This window comes from Hemitrygon akajei, chromosome 3 (assembly GCF_048418815.1).
Source record: "Hemitrygon akajei chromosome 3, sHemAka1.3, whole genome shotgun sequence".
Taxonomy (NCBI): domain Eukaryota; kingdom Metazoa; phylum Chordata; class Chondrichthyes; order Myliobatiformes; family Dasyatidae; genus Hemitrygon; species Hemitrygon akajei.
In genome coordinates this window covers 173363212-173382824 of record NC_133126.1, presented here as the reverse complement: position 1 = coordinate 173382824, position 19613 = coordinate 173363212, and the positions used below count along the sequence as shown (strand labels likewise).

The 19613-nt window shown below is 40.9% G+C and overlaps 1 protein-coding gene across 2 annotated transcripts; it reads left to right on the top strand.

Moving 5' to 3' along the window:
* The first annotated feature begins 1042 nt into the window (after window positions 1-1042).
* Window positions 1043-9198, top strand: LOC140725641 (GPI mannosyltransferase 4-like). 2 transcript variants are annotated; one of them, XM_073041358.1, is made up of 3 exons: window positions 1043-1151; window positions 3974-4129; window positions 5329-9198. In XM_073041358.1, exons 2-3 carry the CDS (start codon window positions 4012-4014, stop codon window positions 6957-6959), a joined length of 1749 nt encoding a protein of 582 aa, XP_072897459.1. In that variant the 5' UTR covers window positions 1043-1151; window positions 3974-4011; the 3' UTR covers window positions 6960-9198. The 2 variants fall into 2 exon arrangements, with proteins under 2 accessions (XP_072897459.1, XP_072897460.1); XM_073041359.1 differs by having other exon boundaries at window positions 1089-1137.
* Window positions 9199-19613: the final 10415 nt, after the last annotated feature.

The window sequence follows — 19613 nt, the reverse complement described above, 5'->3', positions numbered from 1 at the left end:
TAATAATTAAAGAATTAAAATCTGTTATTCTGACTCTGATGGTATAACTTCAATTTTTCTTAATGCACTACTGCGTGAAACCTGTAACATGAAAGCGTTTTGAAGCTTTTTTTTTTCTGTTTCCATAATTTTTCCTACCACTTAGGTTGAATGTAGACCCAAGAACATTCCAACAGAGTGGTAATGAGGCGTTTCTCATGAAGGTCACTGGACTGAAATGTTTCCTGTTACTTTCAGCGCTGCGGCTGCCCGACTGCAGAATATTTTCCAACACTCTGTCTTATTTCATATTTCAGGAATTACTGCATGTTGAGGGTGGTGATAGGTCCTGGCTATGCGGCCACTGACACCAATCTTTGAAGAGTAGTGATAATGACTGGGGTCACCCGTCATGGAAAGACATTGCCCAAAAAAGAAGGCAATGGGAAATCATTTCCGTAGAAAAATTTGCCCAAGAAAAACCAGGATCGCCTACGTCACACCACACGGCACATAACGAACGACGATGACATGTTGACTCGTTAATTAGCTTTTTTATTTTGAGGAAACAATTTTAATTCCATTACCTCCAAATTCTTAAAAATGCTGTGGATATACTTTAAAACACACACACGCTTAAAAGCAATTGCGTCCAGCACAGGGCAGTTTCTATATCATTACTTGTTCGGTTCATGTTAGTTTCCCTTCTCTTCTTTCCCGCTTTTATTAATCCGTTTTGTCATATCACCCTGTCATACTGAATCTACGGGACAGAATATTGCTGACCCTCGTGTCATGCGGTCTTTATAAACTTGGAAAACTCCACTATTATTTATCAGAGATCAACGACAGTTTGAACTTGTTAGCTGCCCTTCTCGCTTGAAAGTGTTGATCCAAATCTCGCTTTGGCGTGAATACAATAAAAAGGTCAGTCATGAGATCAGAAAACTTGGCCCGTTTCTTGTCGGCAAGGAATTAAATCTCCCCCGTCGAACGTGCGCCTTTAAAGTCGTCTCGCCATCCTCTTGACAACGACGCAGGTCGAGCGCCATGACGTCAAGACCAAACAGCCAATCAAGATGATCGTATTTGAATCTATGTACGCGGCCCTTGCGTTTGTACTTCCGCAGCCGTCCCGATGTCGGGTGTTGGGTAGAGGTAATGTCGGAGAGGTGGGTGATAATGATGGCCACATGGCAGTACGAGAGGGAGGCGCGCATACTTTAGCGCTCCACGTGTCCCTCAGTCTACTTACCCCTTTCGCCGGGCATGTGAGGGAGGCTTAAACATCAGCAGTGGGGCAGGTTCTCCCATGTCGTTATATCGCCCAGCGAGTGGACCAGGTGCACACTGGAAGTCTACACTGCTTTATTCTTGGCATTACTGCAAGCTCTCATTTGCAATAATTAAAAGAAATTCTTGCACTCATAAAAGCCCCTCTTCACAAATTGTGGCCGTTCTTGGAATGCAAGAGAAATACACAGTAAGCTCTCACACACGGCCCTGTAAAAATGGACAAACAGTTTGAGGGTCGGTTGTTGGCATTTCTTGCGTATCTGAAATGCAGAGTCAGAGAACATGATGTTGTTGAATTGTCTTGTTAAATGATGGAGCAGGCTGAGCCTGTTTCTTTTACTCTTATGATAGAGTGTCATGGGATATTTTTCATCCACCTAGCAGACAGGGCTTTGGTTTATTGGCTTCTCACAATACAGCACTTCCTGACAGGTGTCATCCAAGACTTCTGATGTAGATGAAATAGCCATCAAAAGAACTGAACCTAAAGCTGTATAATTGTTTGCTGCCCAGCACAATTTTCTTTCAATTTCTGATTGGACTACTGTGCCACAAGACCTGTCATTACTGAATAGCTCCTTGGTGTGGCTAATTTGTACAAAAGTATGTCCCACATTGGGAGGACTTGCTGAGCAAGCAATGTACTTGTCTAGATTTCTGGTATAATCCCAGGTATAATTGTGGAATAAAAGTAGTTCAGTGGCGTCTCTTGGATCTCCTGTGACTTTCAGGTACCAACAACTTGTTTTATTTTGTCACATGACCATTTGTATCTGCTGAGTATATTAGTGTATTTTGAAACAGACGTTACTGCTTAGAATCATATCACAAGTAGCCAGTCAAATCTTGCTTTAATAACTACACAGTAATTAACAGCTGACACAATAATTAAATTTAACTGCACTTTTAACTAAATAAAACATCCATTGTAGTTTATTAGAGCCTTCAAATAAAATTGGACTTCAAACCATACAAGAAAATTTTAAAGCATCTTCAGGGAGATGAAAGGAACGTACCAGTTTGAAGTTGTGATTTCGGAATCTAGCCGTGAACATTCAATTCATGGTGTGTGGTTAAAAGAGGGCCAAGTGGCTAGAATTTGAAGCGCACATTCATCTTAACAGTTTACAGGGCTGGTTGTTACAGTGATTGGATAATGCCATAGAAAGTTCTGAAACAGAAATGAGAATTTCAAAATTGATGTTTTGCATTATCTCAAACTAAATTATGTAAGCAACAATATGACTATAATGCAAATAGATCTTGGAGTAGGATAAAGTGTGAACTTGGTTAGGTAAGTCAGCTTTCCGTTTGAGGACAGTGCAAGTTTCTAGAGGGTCAAATGTGAGAGTCTGAATATGTAAGCACTGGAATACTAAAGTCTTAAGGAGGCAAAAGGAATGAGTACCGATTTCATTAAGAAATAAAAGATGTGAGCAGAAATGTGGAATGAAATGAAAGTGGAAATAGATAGTTGTTGAGTGGAATAATTAAAGTGGCATCAAAGTCCCAACCCGATTCTTGAATTTAAGAATTGTGTAAGGAGTTGTATAAATACAATTTATTCATGTTGCTTGTATTCTGAAATTGTTGGGCAGCTATTTATATTTTTCATAAAGATTTCATGGCAAAGTCAGGGTGACTGGAGAGGAGGAGAGGCAGATTTGAGGCCTGTCCACCTAAACCGAGAGCGAGGTTTGATCGATCTAAGCTCCAGGCCAAATTGGAAAGGTCAGGTATGAGTGGAAATGTGGTGGTGGTGTCTAGGCCCAGAGTGTATCGATGTGACAGGGCCCGGGTCCTACCTAATGTGAGGAACGACCCAATGTTTGGATGCTTTAAATTGATTGGAAAGGCAGGGTGTCAGGAAAGAAGCAAAGGTCGGGATGGATCTGCTCGCTGCTCTGCGACTTTTATTTGGCTCTGCACTGAACTTTGGCTTAGGCTGTGGCCTGCTGTGCGCTTTATGTCTATGTGCACTTTTGTTCTGAATATTATTTGCTTACTTTTATTGTTTGTATGATTTGTTTCATTTCTACCTCCACATTTCATTTTTGATGGTCTTTTTTATGGGTTCTTTTAGATTTCTTTGTTTTTTGGCAGCCTGTAAAGAGATGAATCTCAAGCTTGTATAATGTATTCATATTAGATAATAAATGTACTTTGAACCTCGTAAAAAGACAGTAATATTTCAGAGCAGGGAACCTTGTTATTACACTTTAACCATCAGGCTTCTGAAGCAGAGTGGATAACTTCACTCACCTGAACACTGTACTGGATCAATGATGGACTCATTTTCAAAGACTCTGCAAATCATGTTCTCAGTATTATTTATTGTATTTGCACAAATTGTCATCTTTTGCACATTGATTGTTAGTCTTTGTGGCTAGTTTTTCATTGATTCCATTGCATTTCTTTGTTCTATTGTAAATGCCGGAAAGAAAATGAATCTTGGTAGCATATGATGACATGTACATATTTTGAAAATAAATTTACTTTCAACTTCGGTTCTACTCTTGGTTTTCTCTCTTCATACGTACTGCTGACCTGGTTAGTGTATAGAGCTTTCTGTTTCAGTTAATACATCATTATATTTGTCTTAACCTTTTGTTAAGATATAAACATTTAGTTCCTAAAAGTGTTGCATTATTACTTTGTTATATATGAACTAATAAGAAATGCATTTGTTTTTGAACAGCATGCGGCGGTTTGGTTTTCTGCAGTAAAGTGTACAGAATGGCGCTCAAACTATTGTGGCTGGCTCTTGGAGTGGTCAGGGTTCTGTGGTGTTTAGCACCACAAACTGGCTACATACATCCTGATGAATTTTTTCAATCTCCAGAGATCATGGCAGGTAAAGAAGTTGATGCACTTGTGTTAGTGTTTTCCCCCTTAATAATAACTTGCTTCTGTTTGTTCTTTTCCAATTAAATCCCTTCATCTGCCTTGCCTTCACAGAGACTGACATCAGTTGGCACAGCATGCTGTCAAATGCATTATTCTGGGTTCCTGGACCTATCGCTTTGTTTTACTACCTGTCTGCAATTTGTTTAATTTCACAGGCCAGTTTAAAACCGTTGCCATCATTAGTAATATTTATTGCAAATTTCCTTCCAGCTAATGCATGGAATAATAACCTTGCACTGAAATACTGCTCAGTAACAGTGTCATAACATTTATTTACACCCTTTAATGTCTCCCCATCACTAATTCTCCCTGCAGCTTAATGTTTTGTATGTCTACTTCCCATTTCCAGTGTTATTTGTTTTTTAGTTCAATTTCTTTGTGTGTATTTCATTGATGTCATTAAATATGTAAAGAGATAGCGACATTTCATAAATAGTGTGATGCAGTAAACCTTGTATTCTTTATTAAAATACTCAATCTTTTTTTCTGTTTTCATCCCTTGATGCCTATGAACAAACTGGATTACAATTTTTTTAAAAATATAGTTTGCTAGGATGAGGCCTCAGTGCAGCCACAATCAAAAAGAATAGGGAAGCCAAGATGTTAAATCAGGATCAGGCAAAGTGAAATATGTATTTAAGAATATATAGGAAGAAGTGAAGAATGAAATGGCTTTCTTATTTTTGAAGTTCAGGAGAAGAGTTCATTCATGCAGGCGATGGACCAATTAATTTCAATCTCATGCAGTGAGGAAACAAGAACGAGAGACTAGTTGTGGAGAGCAGTAAGAAAGCAACACTAAAGATTAATAAGCATAGTGATTTACTAAATAAAAATTGCTTTGCATGCAGCTTGGATTCCAAAGGTTAGAAGAGAATCATCGATAAAATGACTAGCATTGTATTCTCTTTCATTGATAAGGAAGAGAAAATGAGAACTAAAAAATAAAGTCCTATTTCATGGAACCAGTTTTAGTGGTAGAAGAGGCAATTTCATTAGGGGCCAGAGGAATTACTGAGATCAAGAATTGAAAGAGATTGAGTTAATATCTAAGATAAGTGGTAATATATTGGATATTGTTGTTTCTTGACTGCATATAATCATCAATATAATATGCTTATATTGAATTCATTTTTTTCTTTACAGGTGATATTTTGAATCTCAAAACGTTTCGTACTTGGGAATTTAATACCAGTTACCCCTGCAGATCGGTACTTTTCCCATTGGTCACCACAGGCTTTTCATTTACAGTACTTAAAGCCTTAAATAATAGTGGCATTTTTGGTAACATCATAAACAGTTACACTTTATTGGTTTTCCCCAGGTTTTTCCTGACATGCCTGTCCTTTGTATTGGACTATTCTGTATACCAATTAGCCTGGGTCTGGAGAGTAGATCCTTGGAAGGCTTTAACACTGCTAGGTGGATCACATGTCATGTTAGTTTTTTACACTAGAACATTTTCAAATGTTATAGAAGCAGATTTGTTTGCATTGCTTCTGTTGTTGGTCGCTATCGACACAAAGCAAGCAAATGTGGGCCCAGATACTGGAAAAAAGGACAGAAGGAAAAATAAACATATTGGGATTGTTTTAGCTGCTGGGTTTTTTAATAGGCCCACGTTCATTGCCTATGCTTTAGTGCCGATGTTCCTGTGGCACTTTTGTGATCAGAAAGGGACAGTTCAGTTCAGTTTAAATCATTTTATGACAAAATGTGTTAGCATTTTGATTTCTGCAACTGCAACCAGTTTTCTTTTCATTATGACAGATGCACTATATTTTGGGTCATTGTTGTCCAAATGGGACTGGGTTTTGAAAGATGGGAACACTATATACAAACATATTGTTGACATAAGCCAACATTTAGTTTTAACTCCTGTCAATCTTATTTTCTATAACTTAGATAAAAAAAGCCTTATTGCACATGGGAGTCACCCTTGGTTTACACATTTAATACTGAATAGCTTTCTACTGTTTGGTGGCCTTCATTTGTCTGCTATTGTATCTGGTATCAAAATGATGATCAGCAAGTTTGCCTATAAAGCCAGCTCATACACTTCTTGCAAAAAACAATCCAAGAAGAAATTGTTGGCACAGCTTTCTCTTGCTTCCCATTCTGATGTGTATTTGTTCCTTGTCTATTTAATCCCTATCATTGTCCTGTCTTTGTTTAGTCATCAGGAACCAAGATATATTAGTCCACTCATTGTGCCACTTGTTATTCTTAGTGCTCCAAAATGTAACGTGTTCCAATGGAAAGTTATTATAGTCCTGTTTAATATCTTGGGGTCACTGCTGTTTGGCTGTTTGCACCAAGGTGGCCTAATTCCTTCCCTGTCCTACCTGGAGAAAGTTCTTCATTCAAAGAATCATGGGGCAAAGCAGTACGAGTATGATTTGGTGTTTTACCATACCTACATGCCTCCAAGGTACCTTCTGAACTTTAAACCAAATGAAGAGTTCATCAGAGTCATTGACCTGTCTGGGTCCGATGTGCAGGTGCTGAACAGCACAGTGAAAGGGCTGCTTGACAATAGCTATTCCAAACACATTGGGAAGAATCAGGAAAAGACTATCTATATCATTGCGCCGGGTACAGTTCAAAGTGATATTGAAAACTGTGGATTCTATTGGAAAACTGTGAAGTCCTTCTTTCCTCATTTAACTATGGAAGATCCTCCTCACATTCCTTCTCTTCTATCAAAAAATGGATTAAGCCAGCTTAGTCTTTACATTTTTGAGGTGGATATACAGTCAAAGAACATGGAAACCTAGTTTTATGTTTTCCTATCGTCTGTTGTACAGTTAACTGTGCTGAAACATAGATTTATTGTAAAAGAACTCGAATATTTTAACAGAGCTTCAAGTTACTTCACCTCATTTGAAATCTCAACACAACAGAATAACCATGTTCAAAGGTTTGTCATTTCAACAGATAATTATAGAATTACTGTGCAAAAGAAATGGAGGGAAAATATTTTATTTCTACAGACTCAATCAAGATATCTTGAAAATATAATGATATATATGGTGCTCCAGGGTAGTATGCAATGGTACATATGTCTATATAACCTGTAGTATCATTTGTTGGTTTTGGGGGTTGATGGGGGTTGCAAATCCCTTGCAATGGAAAGCTTATCACTCTGGTAATAAATCAGCTTGAAGCACGTTCTGCTATATAATGCTGTGCAGTGGAAGGATGGAAGAATGACAGACATAAAAGTGGATTTCTGCTGGGATAAGATGTTTTGTATTTTGGGGAAAACAATTTTACAATACAGAAAAAGAAATTGACTTGTATCTTAGTATGTTTCAGTGATATAAGTTTGTTGAGTGTACAAATGAGGTGTCCAAAGTTACTTATATAAATATTTATAAATGGATATACATATTTATAGACAAATATGATCACTGTATTAGAACATAGAATGTAGATATCTACAACACATTACAGGCCCTTCAGCCCACAATGTTGTGCTGACTATGTAACATACTCTAGAAACTGCCTAGAATTAACCTATCGCATAGCCCTGTACTTTTTTAAGCTCTGTGTACCTATCTAAGAGTCTCTTAAAAGACCCTACTGTATCCGCCTCCACCACTGCCACCGGTAGTGCATTCCACACACCCGCCACTCTCATGGACACAGACTCCCAAGATCTCTCTGATCCTTCACACAGCCAATACAATTCTAATTAATACAATATTCTGTCTTCAAATTCGCACCACTTCACACTTATCTGAGTTGAACTTCATCTGCCACCTCTCAGCCCAGTTCTGCATCCTATCGATGTCCTGCTGTAACCTCTGACAATGCACCAGACTATCCACAACACCCCCAACCCCTGTGTCATCAGCAAACTTACTAATCCACCTTTCTACTTCATCTAGGTCATTTATAAAAATCACAAAGAGGAGGGATCCCAGAACAGATCCCTGTGGAACACCACTGGCCACTGTACTCCATGCAGAATATGAACCATCCACAACCACCCTTTGCCTTCTGCGGTATCCATATACACTACATCCACTGCTCTACCTTCATTAATATGTTTTGTTACATATTCAAAGAATTCAATCAGGCTCATAAGGCATGACCTGCCCTTGAAAAAGGCATGCTGACTATCCCTAATCAGATCATGTCTCTCCAAATGCTCATAAATCCTCTGTCTTGGGATCTTCTCCAACAACTTGCCCACCACTGAAGTCAGATTCACTGGTCTGTAATTTCCTGGGTTATCTCTACTCCCCATCTTGAAGAAGGAAACAACATTTGCAACACTCCAATCCTCCGGTACTTCTCCAGTCCTTATTGATGATGCAAAGATCATCTCCAGAAGTTCAGTAATCTCCACCCTTGCTTCCCTCAGTTGCCTGCGGTATATCCTGTCTGGTCCTGGCAACTTATTTAACTTAATCCTTTTCAAAAGCTCCAGCACATCCTCTTTCTTAATGTGAATATGCTCAAGCGTTTTGTCTGCTGCAAGTTATCTCCACAATTGCCAAGGTCTAAAGCAAAGTATTAAGTACCTCCGCTACCTCCTCCGACTCAATGCACACGTTTCCATTATTGCACCTGATTATTCCTATTCTCATACGGCTCATCCTCTTGCTCTTCACATAGTTGTAAATTGCCTTGGGGTTTTCCTTAATCCTGCTCACCAAGGCCTTCTCATGGCCCCTTCTAGCTCTTGTAATTTTATTCTTAAGCTCCTTCCGGGCAACCTTGTTATTTTCTTGAACTCTATCAGTACCTAGTTTCTTGAACTTTTAGAAAGCTTTTCTTCTTAACTAGATTTTCCACTTCCTTTGTACACCATGTTTCTTTTACTCTACCTTTCCTTACCTTAATGGAACATACTTATGCAGAACTCCATGTAAATGTTTCCTGAACATTTGCTACATTTCTGCCGTGCTTTTCCTTGAGAACATTTGCTCCCAATTTAGGTTCCTAAGTTCCTGCCTAATAGCATCAAATTTTTCCCCTACCCCAATTAAATGTTTTCCCAAATTGTTTTACTATGTACTCTAATGATTTGAGTATGTACGTCAGAGGTATTATTTGCAAATCTGAGGATGACATGAAGATCAATGTTGTAGATAGCGATCGGGATAGTTAGAGGCTACAGGATGATAGTAATCATTTGATGAATTGCAATGGCAAATGGACTTTAATCCTAATAAGGGTGAGGTGAGATATCTTTGGCAGGACTCTTAAGGGTAAGATATAGACGATGAATGATAGGGCCTGAAGCAATATTGTAGAACTTCAATCCCAGGATTCCTAAGGGCGAAGTGAGGGTACATACATTCATGCATAGGGAGGTCATGGTACAACTGTACGAAAAATTAGTTAAGCCACATGTGAAGTATAATTATCATCACACTGATTGTACTGCAGATGATGCAGAGGAGATCCACCAGAGTATTGGCTGGGATCGAGTGTTATGAGGAGAGACTGGATAGTCTAGGCATGCTTTCCTTGGAGCGGAGGGTGTTGAGTATGGTGCCTGACTGAAGTACATAAAATAATAAGGGGTGTAGATAGTAGGAAACTTCCCTATGGCAGAGTCTAAAACTAGAGAGCAGTTTTAAGGGGAACCTGAGGAATCACTTTTATCCACACAGGGTAGTGAGAATCTTTAATGCATTTTCTAGGAGGCAGGTATCTTTACAACATTTAAGTATCTATAGAGGCACATGAATCTCCAAGTTCTGGTGAATGGGATTAGTATGGATGGGTACTTGATGGTTGATAGAGATGGTGAGCAAAAAGGCCTGCCTTTGTGCTGTATTGACTGTTGTTTGTTTTCTTAAGTCATTAGATATTTGAAGAATGAATTATTTTAAGTCCTCAATGCAGTACTTGAGGATTGTAGCAAGACTGACAAGAACCTAAAAAACTAGAAAGGTGAGGGAATCTTTTCAGATAAGGTCATGCCTCAGATATGGATTTTGCATTGTGTATATTGACCTAAAGTTTTTTAGGTTATGACACTTCATATCAGTAAACATTACCCTTCTCACAGGAATATTAATAGACAATTATTCCATTATCATCACACTGATTGTACTGGAGATGATGCAGAGGAGATTCACCAGAGTATTGTCTGGGATCAAGTGTTATGAGGAGAGATTCATAAGAGACTCAAGTTGACTTGAGACTAGTTTTGTTTTTATAATGAATATACTGTATGTACAATAACCATTGAGAGATTGCTAGTAGATAGATAGATAGATACTTTATTCATCCCCATGGGGAAATTCAACATTTTTTCCAATGTCCCATACACTTATTGTAGCAAAGCTAATTACATACAATACTTAACTCAGTAAAAATATGATATGCATCTAAAATCACCCTCTCAAAAAGCATTAATAATAGCTTTTAAAAAGTTCTTAAGTAGTTTACTTAAATACATTGAGTCCTAACCCCGGCACTTTAACATATCTTACTCCTGGCGGTTGAATTGTAAAGCCGAATGGCATTGGGGAGTATTGATCTCTTCATCCTGTCTGAGGAGCATTGCATCGATAGTAACCTGTCGCTGAAACTGCTTCTCTGTCTCTGGATGGTGCTATGTAGAGGATGTTCAGGGTTTTCCATAATTGACCGTAGCCTACTCAGCGCCCTTCGCTCTGCTACCGATGTTATACTCTCCAGTACTTTGCCCACGACAGAGCCCGCCTTCCTTACCAGCTTATTAAGACGTGAGGCGTCCCTCTTCTTAATGCTGCCTCCCCAACAAGCCACCACAAAGAAGAGGGCGCTCTCCACAACTGACCTATAGAACATCTTCAGCATCTCACTACAAACATTGAATGACGCCAACCTTCTAAGGAAGTACAGTCGACTGTAGTTTATCAGTTTATCAGTAAATGGGATTACAGGTTAAATCTCTCGTCTGCCATTGTTGGGATTTGTAGCTGAGGCAGAGATTCATGTGTATGCCCTCCAACCTGATTTATTGCATTCATTACTCACGATGTGGGTTCAGGTACTGCAGTGTACTTTGCTTCTCAGAAACATGGCTCTGCGCTCAGATGCAGCGCTGCAGCCCGTGGGCTTCACCATCCACCAAAAAGACAGGGCATCTAAGTCTTAAAGGCTGAGGAGGTGGTGTATGCTTTGTGATTAACTCATTGTGGTGCATTGATATGGTTGACCTGTCTCAATCCTACTCACAGTGCCTAGAAACATCTAGTGGTCAAGTATTGTCCATTTTAGCTACTGAGGGAGTTTTTCACCTTCATCCTGGTAATGGAGTACATTCCACCTCAGGGTACTGGAGGAGCTGGGCACCATGATCAGCAGTCATAAAACAGCACACTCTAATGCCTTCCCTAATACTGTGGGGGATTTTAACCGGCCAGCTTGACCAACAAATCACTTGTGGAACAGAACAAGCCAATACACTTGACCACTGTACTGTTATACCACCATTAAGAATGCCTACCATGCCATCCCATGCTCAGGCTAGGGAATATTGATCACCTGACTCTACTTCTACTACTGGCATATAGGCAGAGGCTAAAGACCGCAGCGCCAGTGGTGAGGACCAAGAGGTATGATCAAGGCAGGCGGAGGAGCACTTACAGGACTGCTTTGAGTTGGTAGAAGACAATATTCAGGGATTCCTCTTCAAATCTGAATGAATATTCACAGATGTTTCCAACTTCATCAGGACCTGTGAGGAATAGTGTATCTTTGAGAACTTACTGGGCATACCCAAACCAAAAGCCATGGATGGACATGGTGGTTTGTAGTCTGCTGAGGACTAGATATGTGGCATTCAGTACCAATGATCAAGAACTATACAAGAAGTCCAGGTACAACCTTAAGAAGTCTATTTTAAGAGTGAAAAAACAACTCCAATTGAAGTTACAGGCGGAATTGGATTCATGTCAGCTCTGGCAGGGTTTGCAGGCCATTACTTCATATAAAGCGAAACCTAGCATCACAAATGGCTGTGATGAGCTCAATGCTTTTTATGCATGGTTTGAAAGGGGAATAAAAATACATCTGTGTGAATCCTTGCTGCATTTGGTTCTTCACTTAGACAATAGCCATATCTATGTCAGGCTGCTGTTTATTTATTACAACTCAGTGTTCAATACTAATTCAATTCAAGTTTAATTGTCATTCAACCATTCATGAATACCCATCAATACAGCCAAGTGAGACAGCATTATTCTGGGGCCAAGGTGCAAAACACAGTACCAACAGTCACACATCACAAAGCAAAGCTTAAGGTTAAGGATCCCTTAGAAACAGTGATCACAATATTTTCAGATTCAGTTTGTCATTTAAAAACCGCAAATGCAATGCAGTTAAAAAATGAGATGACGTTCCGCCAGAATGATATAAACAAAGCACATGACAAAATAGACTACACCAGAAAATCCACATAACGTTTGGCAATCCCCAATCCAGAGTCTGGAGAGGCTGCTGCGAATTAATATTGCACTACCATCTTAGCGCGTCCCCAGAAAGGAGCTCCAAATCCAACAGACCAAACAAGACCAAAAACTGAAGCTACAGACCTGCATAAAACCACATAGTTACAACAGTGCAAACAATAGCATAATTTGATTTTTAAAAAAACAGACCAAGGGCATGGTAAAAATAGTCCAAAGATGTTAAAAGACTATAAGTTTGAAAGAAACCACCACACAGTTTCCACAAGTCCTCAGGGTCCCAATAGACTCGTCATCCCACGCAGGCGGCAGAAGGGAATACCCCCGCTATGGACTTCCACAGCACCACCCAACTCAGCCTCGCAGACGCAGCATACAATGAAAGCTCCGTCGAACCCAGCCTTGCAGACACAGCACACACTGAAAGCGACCTGACCGCACCAGACTCCGAATCCGTCGAACCTCCGAGCCTCCGACCATCCCCTCCGGCACAGCTTCTTGGAGCACCATCCTCTGCTGAGCATATTAAGACGCCACCAGCAACGCGACCCTGTGGACTGGGGGCCTGTTCTTCCCAGCAGAAACCCGGACTTCACAGCAGCAGCAGCAACGAAGAGGGCTTTCCTGGAGATTTCCAGATGTTGCTCCGTGCTCCCACGTCCGTTTTTCATTAAATTAGGATTGCGCACGGCACCCCCACTTAACAAATAACATATCAGCTCCGGAGTGGCCGCTGCAAGCTGCGTCACGCCGCCATCTTAAACAGTGATGGAATTATTGAGTTCACTTTGAAATTTTGAGAAGGAGAAACTAAATTCTAATGTGTTGGTATTTCAGTGGAATAAAGGAAATTACAATGGTATGAGAAGGGAACTGGCCAAAGTTGACTGGAAAGGTACACTAGCAGGAAGGACAGCAGAGCAGCAACAGCTGGAGTTTCTGCGAAAAATGAGGGAAGTGCAAGACAGATATGTTCCAAATAAGAAATTTTTGAATGGAAGAAGGACACTACCGTGGCTGATAAGTGAAGTCAGAGCCAAAGTAAAAGCAAAAGAAAGGGCATACAAGGAAGCCAAAGCTAGTGGGAAGATAGAGGATTGAGAAGATTTTAAAAACTTGCAGAAGGAAACTAAGACGGTCATTAGAAAGGAAAAGATGTATTATGAAAGAAAGCTGGCAACTAATATCAAAGAAAATACTAAAATATATAAAGGGTAAAAGAGTTAAAGGTAGATATAGGACAATAGAAAATGATGCTGGATATATTGTAATGGGAGATGCAGAGATGGTGTCGTGGTTACTTGGAATGACCAGGAGATGATGACAATTCTTCAAGAAGTTTAAACCTTTATTTGCAAACAAAGGCTGAGGCAATCAATGAACTTGTCACCGACAGCCCACCGAGCTCCGGTGTACATCATTCTTTATAGTAATTTTTTATCTCAGTTACATTTCGGTTTTATCAGCATACCCAATCAATTTTTAATTGCATATCGTCTATACATGAACTAATCAATCGCTCTTGCCTAGCTCTCGGTGCGCCACCAGTATTTCTCTCCAGTTCGCATTGGGGCCCCATTCCTGGCCAAGGTTATTTTTCCAGACAACCTCCCTCACATGACAATTCCTGCTTGTACCATCCTGTCCGCCACCGTTATCTTTTACTAAACAAAGGCTGAGTGTAGTACATGGAGTACATTTCAGCTAATAGTGCTGCTAGCTAAACAGGTGTTCTGTAATTGCCATAGTATGCAGCTAAGAGAGTACAAAGTATCTAGTTAATGCATAGCAAAATGTGTCTAGTAAAATAATACATAGTAATATTCAGTACCTAGAAGTGATTACATAGTATAGTAAATAGCTAGTACATAGTGATTATATTTCAGGTATATATAATGATTATGTCAGGTATATTTCTCAATATAATCCCCCCTTTGAGACCCACAGGGTCTCACACAGAAAGAGAACACTCAGAGGCCGTGCACCAAAGCCAAAATAAAGTCCAGCATTTTAATCCCAAATTTGGGTCAACTACAGTTTCTGTACTCGGAGCTCAAAATGATCTCTCTCTGTTACCCTAGGCTGCTGAGCCAAAAACCTGTCCCTCCGTAGCTGAGACAGGAAAAAAGACTCAGACACCTTTACAGACTAGTATCCACATCATTAACACGCTCCAGTCCATCTGATGCATCGCGCAGACTGTAACAGTACATCATCGGTTTTTCTCCTTTTCTGGGGTCAGATTCAACAATTTCCAGGAGCATCGGGAATCGTTTTGCTGTCGCACACACTATCAAAGTCTTGAGACATGGAAGAAAACAGCACAGAATAAGTGCACAACTTATCAATACAACACCTGCAGCTATTGCCATTTTGGTCAGCCACGCACCCCATCCCTCTAGTCTGCTTTCTAACCAGTCTGCCCATAACTCCTCTGTCCCCCTCCTTGGGACTTCCAGCCCTGTCTGGGCAGTTGCTTAAATCTACTCTGTCCCTGATAGGGCATCTGTGGAAATGCTCCTCAGAAGACATTCATTATTGGCATGGGGTTTTCTGGCCCTTGACTGACAGAATGACCGGTTCCTCCATCTAGTGGTGCTTCATTCACTTTAATGGCTGTACTCACACTGGTGGTGGCTGGCAGCATCTTTTTGCTTTTTTCTTTTTCCTTCTTTTTCAGTTCTTCGAGCTGCATTTGCAATAGCTTTCGCTGCACCTCTTTTTGCTGCTCAGCCAGCTTTTGTTTGTCTCTCCGATATTTCTCCACCGCGTGGACTACGTGATTGCTGAATGCTTGTGGGGTCAGCGACGACAGCCCAACCACTTCCTCCAATTTAGATTTGACTTGCGGAGGCATTGCGTCCAGAATGCTTTGTCAGAACAGTGAGTTCAGAAACAAGCTATTTTCCACCTCTTGCTCAGTCTCTAGTCTCCACCTTTTCAACTGGTTTTCTACATAGGCTGCTGGGTTTTCAGTGTCTCCCAGTGGTTCCCCTTTTAAGGCTTTGGGGTCCACTCAGGGTGGATAAAGCTTCCTGAGGGCCTGCCATACCCTCTGTCTCACTGGATCAAAATTGGTTTCATCAGTCTGTGGGCTGTCCACATTCTGTAAGCCAGCCATTTCCATCAGTTCTTTTAGCTTGGAAGTTCCCATCAACCTTATTAGCAGTGCCTTCAAATCTCCCAAAGCCAACAGTCGTCCCATTGTTTCCTCCTCGAAGGCTCTAATTCACTTTCCTGCCCCCTCGTGCAGACTAGGCAGAGTATTTTTCAGCCCTTCCAGGTCCTGGGATCCCCAAGGGATATACTGTACTTGTCCTGATCCTTTTACCAGCAATGGCAGCATTTCCTTCTCCCCGTTCCATGTAATCAAGCTTCCTTCCTCACTTGGTTCTTCATCTATTGCTGGCCCTAATACTACTGGTTGCCACTCATACCTTCCTGGGATATACCTTCTTCCTTGCTCCTTCTTTCCTCTAGTCCCCTCTTCCATCTCCAATATCTGTCTCTCTGTTCTCTCTCGTGCTTCCTCCAAACTCTCGTCTCCTACCTTCCTCCAACTTCCTCTCAATTCACTCCGTTCTTGCCGTCTAGATGATTCCTGTTCTCTTCTAGTCTGTCTGTCTCTACAGTATAACCGATACTCCTCATAATCCCTCTTCTCTCTCAGCTGGTGTAGCCTTTCCACTTCTCTTTCCATCTCCCTTCTTTCCTGGTCCATCCTTATCTTTTCTCCCTCTATCTCATTCCTCAGCACCTCTCTCACCCTCTCATATTTCCTTCTTTCCTCCTCAGGGTCCCAGACCTCTACTTCCCCCTGCAGGCTTACTGTTCCTGATATCATGAGGCACTGCTTGGGTGTTCCCTGCACATAATAGGGAGGGGGTCTTTCTACTTCTTTCAGATCCGGGTATGGAGCTGAAGCCGGGTTTCTGTTAGGTTTTTCCTCTCCCCCACCCAACTGTTTTTCCTGTTCCCTTTTGTCTTTTTCGTTTATTATCAATATCCTGCCTGTCTTTCTCAATCTCTCTCCCTCCATCCTAAAAAGTTTCAATACTTCCATCTCCTGCTCTCTCCTTTCCTCCCTTTTCTTGGACTTATCACTTGGTTTATGATTTTTAATTAGTGCTTCCATCTCTTCATACAAGTTTACATCGAATGTCCCTTCTTTTGGCCATTTTGTGCGCAGGTTTTTGGTTCTTTTTTCCCATTTCTCTGAAATTGCAATAATCTCACCTCTACTTACCAGGAATTTCTTGCACAGTATGTCTACTGCTGTTCCTTTTTCTTCCGCCATGTTATTCTCTTCTTCTCTTAGGTATTATTTCTTTAAAAGTCTCACAGTTCAAATACTTACCCGATCCTATCTTTATGCCTAGCCCTACAGTTTATTCTACCAGTGTTCAAGCAATTTATCAAATTCTTCTTACCTTCTGTTCTGTTCTGTCCGAGCAGCCCTCAACCTAGGGCAGTACTCACAGAAGTTTCTCTTCACTCTCCCTGCCCGTTCAGCCCTTCGCTTCGTGCGAAGTGGTATCCACAGGGATTTTCTCTATTTTTCCTTTCCCTGCCCATTCAGCCCTTCGCTTCAAGCAAAGTGGTATCCACAGGGATTTTCTCTATTTTTCCTTTCCCTGCCCATTCAGCACTTTGCTTTGTGCGAAGCGGTATCCACAGGGACTTACCAACACCACGTGGAATTTTCTTTACTCAACTTCTTATTACCTTATTCGTACTTACCCCCCACTGCAGTGTTCTCGATCAATCTTCTGAGCCTCCCGTCAAACCCTCAATTCTGCCAGATTCTTTGGATCGGAGAGACCCTTCGGCAGTTGCTACACACCTCTGAGTCCCCGAGACCCCCAAAACCAACAGAATTTTAGTCCAAAAAGCGCTTATCTTTTTTCTGGGTGCACCCGTAATTCTGTTAGCTCCGTGAGGGCTCTCAAGGGACTGGGAAGCGGCCTCAACCTGCCGAATCCTTTTCGCAGGTCTCTTTCCGATCCTGTTCATGACGTCAATTTTGTCATGATTATTTGAAATGACCAGGAGACGCAGACAATTCTTCGAGAAGTTTAAACCTTTATTTGCAAACAAAGGCTGAGGCAATCAATGAACTTGTCACCGAAAGCCCACCGAGCTCCGGTGTACAGCATTCTTTATAGTAATTTCTTATCTCAGTTACATTTCGGTTTTATTAGCATACCCAATCAATTTTTAATTGCATAACGTCTATTCATTAACTAATCAATCGCTCTTGCCTAGCTCTCGGTGCGCCACCATTATTTTTCACCCGTTCGCATTGGGGCCCCATTCCTGGCCGAGGTTATTTTTCCAGACAACCTCCCTCACATTACATTTCCTGCTTGTACCATCCTGTCCGCCACCGTTATCTTTTACTAAACAAAGGCTGAGTGTAGTACATGGAGTACATTTCAGCTAATAGTGCTGCTAGCTAAACAGGTGTTCTGTAATTGCCACAGTATGCAGCTAAGAGAGTACAAAGTATCTAGTTAAAACAATACATAGCAAAATGTGTCTAGTAAAATAATACATAGTAATATTCAGTACCTAGAAGTGATTACATAGTATAGTAAATAGCTAGTACATAGTGATTATATTTCAGGTATATATAATGATTATGTCAGGTATATTTCTCAATAATGGCAGAGGAACTGAATGTGTATTTTGCATCAGTCTTTACAGTGGAAGACATCAAGAATGTCAGGGAAGTGAAGTGAAGTTTGTGCAGTGAAAATTACGACTGAGATGGTGCTAAGGAAGCTTAGTGGTGTGAGGGTGCACTGGACCTTATGGAATGCACCTGGGGTTCTGAAGGAAATAGCTGGAGAGATTGTGGAGGCATTAACAATGATCTTTCAAGAATTGATAGATTCTGGCATTGTACTGGATGACTGGAAAATTGCAAATGTTAGTCTGCTATCTAAGAAGGGTGGGAGGCAGCAGAAAGAAAACTATAGACCTGTTAGCCTGACGTCAGTGGTTGGAAAGCTGTTGGAATTGATTGTTAGGGATGAGATTATGGAGTACCTGGAGACACATGACAAGATAGGTCAAAGTCAGCATGGTTTCCTGCAAGGAAAATCCTGCCTGACTAACAGTGCAATTTTTTGAGGAAATTACCAGCAGGGTAGACAAAGGAGATGCAGTGGATGTGGTGTCCTTGGACTTGCAGAAGGCCTTTGACAAGGTGCTGCACATGAAGCTGCTTAGCAAGATAAGAGCCCATGGAATTACAAGGAAGTTACTAACAGGGCAGAGCATTGGCTGATTGGCAGAAAACAGAGAGTGGGAATAAAGGGATCCTATTCTGGCTGGCTGCTGGTTACCAGTGGAGTTCCACAGGGGTCAGTGTTGGAACTACTGCTTTTTATGATGTATGATAATGATTTGGACTATGGGATTAATGGATTTGTGGCTAAAGTCGCTGATGATATAAAGATATGTGGAGGAGTGGGTAGTATTGACATAGAGAGCTTGCAGAGAGACTTGGATAGTTTAGGGGAATGGGAAAAGAAGTGCCAAATGAAATACAATGTTGGGAAATGTATGGTCATGCACTTTGGTGGAAGAAATAAACAGGCAGACTATTATTTAGATAGGGAGAGAATTTGAAATGCAGAGATGCAGGGACTTGGGAGTCCTTGTGTAGGATACTCTGAAGGTTAACCTCCAGGTTGAGTCAGTGGTGAAGAAGGGGAATGCAATGTTGGCATTCATTTCTAGAGGTATAGACTATAAGAGCAGGGCTGTGATGTTGAGGCTCGATATTGCACTTGTGAGACCACACTTGGAGTATTGTGTGCAGTTTTGGGCTCCTTATTTTAGAAAGGATATACTGAATTGGAGAGGGTTCAGAGAAGATTCACGAGAATGATTCCAGAAGTGAAAGGGTTACTGTATGAGGAACGTCTGGCAGCTCTTGGGCTTTATTCCCTGGGGTTCAGGAGACTGAGGGGGGATCTGATAGAAACATTCAGAATGTTAAAA